A 3428-nucleotide genomic window follows, 5' to 3' on the forward strand; every position below is an offset into this window, starting at 1 on the left:
TACTACTATGTTTGTATTTACTCTAGGTGGTACAACTATATCTTGAGTTTCAAATATATAAAAGATTGTTACTTTGTCTACAACAGAAGCTAAGTATGTTGCAGCAACTAAAGTTGGAAAGGAGATGATTTGGCTACATGACTTCTTAGATGAGTTAGGTAAGAAGCAGGAGATGAGCATTCTACACAACGATAGTCAGAGTGCAATTTTTCTTACTAAAAATTCGGCTTTTCATTCAAAGTCAAAGCATATACATGCAAAATACCATTTTATTCGTTACCTTGTTGAAGATAAGCTGATAATACTTGAGAAGATCTGTGGATCTAAAAGTCCAGCAGACATGTTGACTAAGGGTGTCACTATTGAGAAGTTGAAGTTATGTGCAGCTTCAATTGGTCTTCTAGCTAGAGGACAGGAGGATGAGTTGCAGGGATGAGAAATTGTTTTTTTTTTATGATTACAGTTGATATTGGTTATTGAACTAGTCTCCCAGTGGGAGATTTGTTGGACTTTGTGAAACCTAATTGTGTTTGATCCGGATGATGTCCTGACTTGAAATAATGTTGCGTGATTTTTTTAATGAGAGATTTTTTTTATGAGGCCTAGCCCACATAGCAGAGGCTTGGGCCGATAAAAACCGTTATTTTGGTGATTTGGGAGATCGTATTGAAAATGTGCAGTTGCACTCTGTATTTTTTCCCTAATAATAGTGAAATCCCTGCAGCTCCGTGAACATAGGCAAAATTGCCGAACTACGTAAACATTGTCTTGTACGTATGATTATTTTTTTTTTCTTTTGGCATGTATTTTTCTCTATTTTGTTTCTCACAAGTTTTTGAAAATTTCGTGTTAATTTTCCTACATTCAGTTCGGATTCCCAAGTGTTGATCCTAATCCTAAAGAGTAGAGGAGAAACATATTTAATTTCTTGTTCAAGTAGTGGATGTTTTCACTGATCCATCAGCCCTAGCAAGGCTTGCATATGAGGTTTTTCAGGCATATTCAACTTCTACTATACACGTGTTATATGCTCAAATAGCAGGTGGTTTGGGTATTGAATAAGAATTTTCAACCAAGTCCAAAATCCAAACTCCCAATCTTCTTCCAAAGCAACACTAAATTAAAGCATGTATATTACAGACAGTAGTGCAATCTCCCAATACTTCAAAGAACATAAGGCAAGGCATGAGTACTGTGCTGCCTACCTACGGGGCCTGAACTTGAAAGTAGTGCAATATCCCAGATGAAATGCGGCATCAGAGTTGCCACCATGGGCTCTCTTGTTGTTGTATCCCGGATAGTCATCCTTACAGAAGGCTACTGCTTCCTGTAAAACCAATCCTATCTTCTCTGCCTTTCTCACCAAATCCCATTTGTTGTAAGGCTCGCCCTCCTTATGAGTCACATGAATCTCTCCCCCTTCCTCTTTCTCTGTCTCCTTCTTCAACAGTACTTTGCTGTTCTTCAAGAACCCCTTCACCAATGCCTTGTTCAACCTGCAGTGCAGCATATATATATCAGTGAATCCCACCGGCCCCTATTACACAGATGAGCCGAAGATATATATTGATGAACTGTGCCCAACCCAGTTCATCAATTCGTTAATTAGTTCTCAAGTAAAATTTGATAGCCGGTATGAATGAGTAGTATTAATTTGAAGAAAGAGAGGAAGTGACTAAACTGGATTTGGCAGTAGCTATGCTCGCGGAAGAGAAAACCGACGTGAGGGAAGTTGTAGACGATGCGATCGAACCTCTGAGTCCTGAGGAAGAAGTGTTGGCTCATCTGCTTTGCGTCCACTCCGAACAACACCACTCCCCCCTTTTCCTCTATCTTCCTCACGTTCCTAATCCCCCCCTCGTATTTCTTCTCCACACTCTCTGCCACAACAATATTCTTTAATTTCGGTCAAATCTCACGAATTTCTCTTCCATAAAAGACAGAAGAAGATTAATCAAAAGCTCAAGAAATCTTCAATTCAGCGTGTAGCAATAATAGGAACTTAAGTAGCAATAGTAGCAAAAAAATTAAGAAGAAGACTAATCAAAATTTCAAGAATAAAAGAAAATTGGACGTGCGTTAGAGAAGAAATTTCTCAGAGTAGGAAGTAAAAAAAGGATGGAGTAAGAACGGCACCAACCAAGGGAATCGAGAGAAGTGGCAACGAGGTTGCGGGCGGATCCGAAAGCGGTGGCTAAGGAGAGGGCGAAAGAGAAGTCGCCTTCTCCGACCAGCAGGATTCGATGTGAAGATGAGTAATGCTTTATCCACTTCTGCTCTGTTTCTCCCTGGTACTCATCGTCATCCTCCTCCTCCTCCTCCTCCTCCTCCTCCTCTGTTTCATCTTCAGCATCTTCTTCTTCTTCTTCTTCTGACCGATCAATTTCTTCTGTAATGTATTTGTCTTCTTCTACTTCCCTTCCCACTCCCATTGAGGCGTGCTGCAGTGTACTGTTCCCGCTGATCACACCCTAGATTTTTAGCTTTCCCTTCTCTCTGGTACGGCGACTTTTCGTATCCGCCGTTCTGTTCATGTATCTGTAATTATGTCATGCGTATTACACGTGATTGTACGTAAATATTATTCATATTAAATATTGTTATAATATTTAATAAATTTGGGTACAACATATTTAATGAATATATACTAGTGAATATGTTGTTAATTTTGGTTTGAATGCCCATTCCATCGAATTTACTTTTATATAAAAGAGATTTACATACTTGTTACCCGATTTTGAGCAACCTAATTTTGAGCACCTAAATGGTGCCACATTTTCAGCATTGTTTACAATCTAAGTGTAATAACCCAAGAAATCTTCAAGGCCTCATCAACGAACATAGGGGTTTCGTCAACAATGGTTCTTTAGGATCTCGTCAACGAGAAGATACCGAAAGAGGGTTTTTGAAAGTCTAAAATTCGTCGACGAGGGTGCAGGTTCATCGACGAAATTTCTACAGGACTCGTCGACGAGGTGACGTATCTCATCAACGAATTCGGGCCTATAAGTACTTCTAAAATTGGATTTTGAAAAATTTTCAATGCAAATCTCCCTTTTCTCTCTCTAAAAATGCTCCTCTCCCCTAGGCCTGGAAAAACGAGTCATAACTCGTCGGGTCACCCGGATCCACCGATTTAAAACAGTTTCGAGTTTAAATAAGTCAACTCATTTAATAATTGGGCGGGTCACGGGTCTTCCTGTTTATAAATGAGTTCAGCGGGTTTGGGCGAGTGACCCATTAATTCGCTGCTTCTTGCTTCAGTGCTTCACACTCAAAAAAATAAAAAAAATAAAAAAAAAACCCTAAGGCTAAGTGAACTTCCTGACTCCCTAACCCTAACGTGCGCCGCACCTCTCCTCGTCTAAGTCGTCTCTAACCTCTCGGCTCTCAGCTCTCACTCTCTCTGTCTCTCAAATCTCGTATTG

The 3428-nt window shown here is 39.9% G+C and overlaps 1 protein-coding gene across 1 annotated transcript; it reads right to left on the reverse strand.

The window, feature by feature from the left end:
• Nucleotides 1-1028: 1028 nt before the first annotated feature.
• LOC131154010 (heavy metal-associated isoprenylated plant protein 41-like) lies at nt 1029-2532 on the reverse strand. Its single transcript, XM_058106459.1, has 3 exons — nt 2141-2532; nt 1682-1880; nt 1029-1496 (listed from the first exon to the last, which is right to left on the reverse strand). Exons 1-3 carry the CDS (start codon nt 2430-2432, stop codon nt 1202-1204), a joined length of 786 nt encoding a protein of 261 aa, XP_057962442.1. The 5' UTR covers nt 2433-2532; the 3' UTR covers nt 1029-1201.
• Between the last annotated feature and the right edge of the window lie 896 nt (nt 2533-3428).

The sequence above is a fragment of the Malania oleifera genome, chromosome 4 (genome assembly GCF_029873635.1).
Source record: "Malania oleifera isolate guangnan ecotype guangnan chromosome 4, ASM2987363v1, whole genome shotgun sequence".
NCBI classification, from domain to species: Eukaryota; Viridiplantae; Streptophyta; class Magnoliopsida; order Santalales; family Ximeniaceae; genus Malania; species Malania oleifera.

Coding starts and splice junctions, on each gene's coding strand:
- LOC131154010 (XM_058106459.1), bottom strand. CDS start 2,432: ATGGGAGTGGGAAGGGAAGTAGAAGAAGACAAATACATTACAGAAGAA. Junction 1,881..2,140: donor CACTTCTCTCGATTCCCTTG/GTTGGTGCCGTT, acceptor TTGTTGTGGCAG/AGAGTGTGGAGAAGAAATAC. Junction 1,497..1,681: donor CATAGCTACTGCCAAATCCA/GTTTAGTCACTT, acceptor GCTGCACTGCAG/GTTGAACAAGGCATTGGTGA.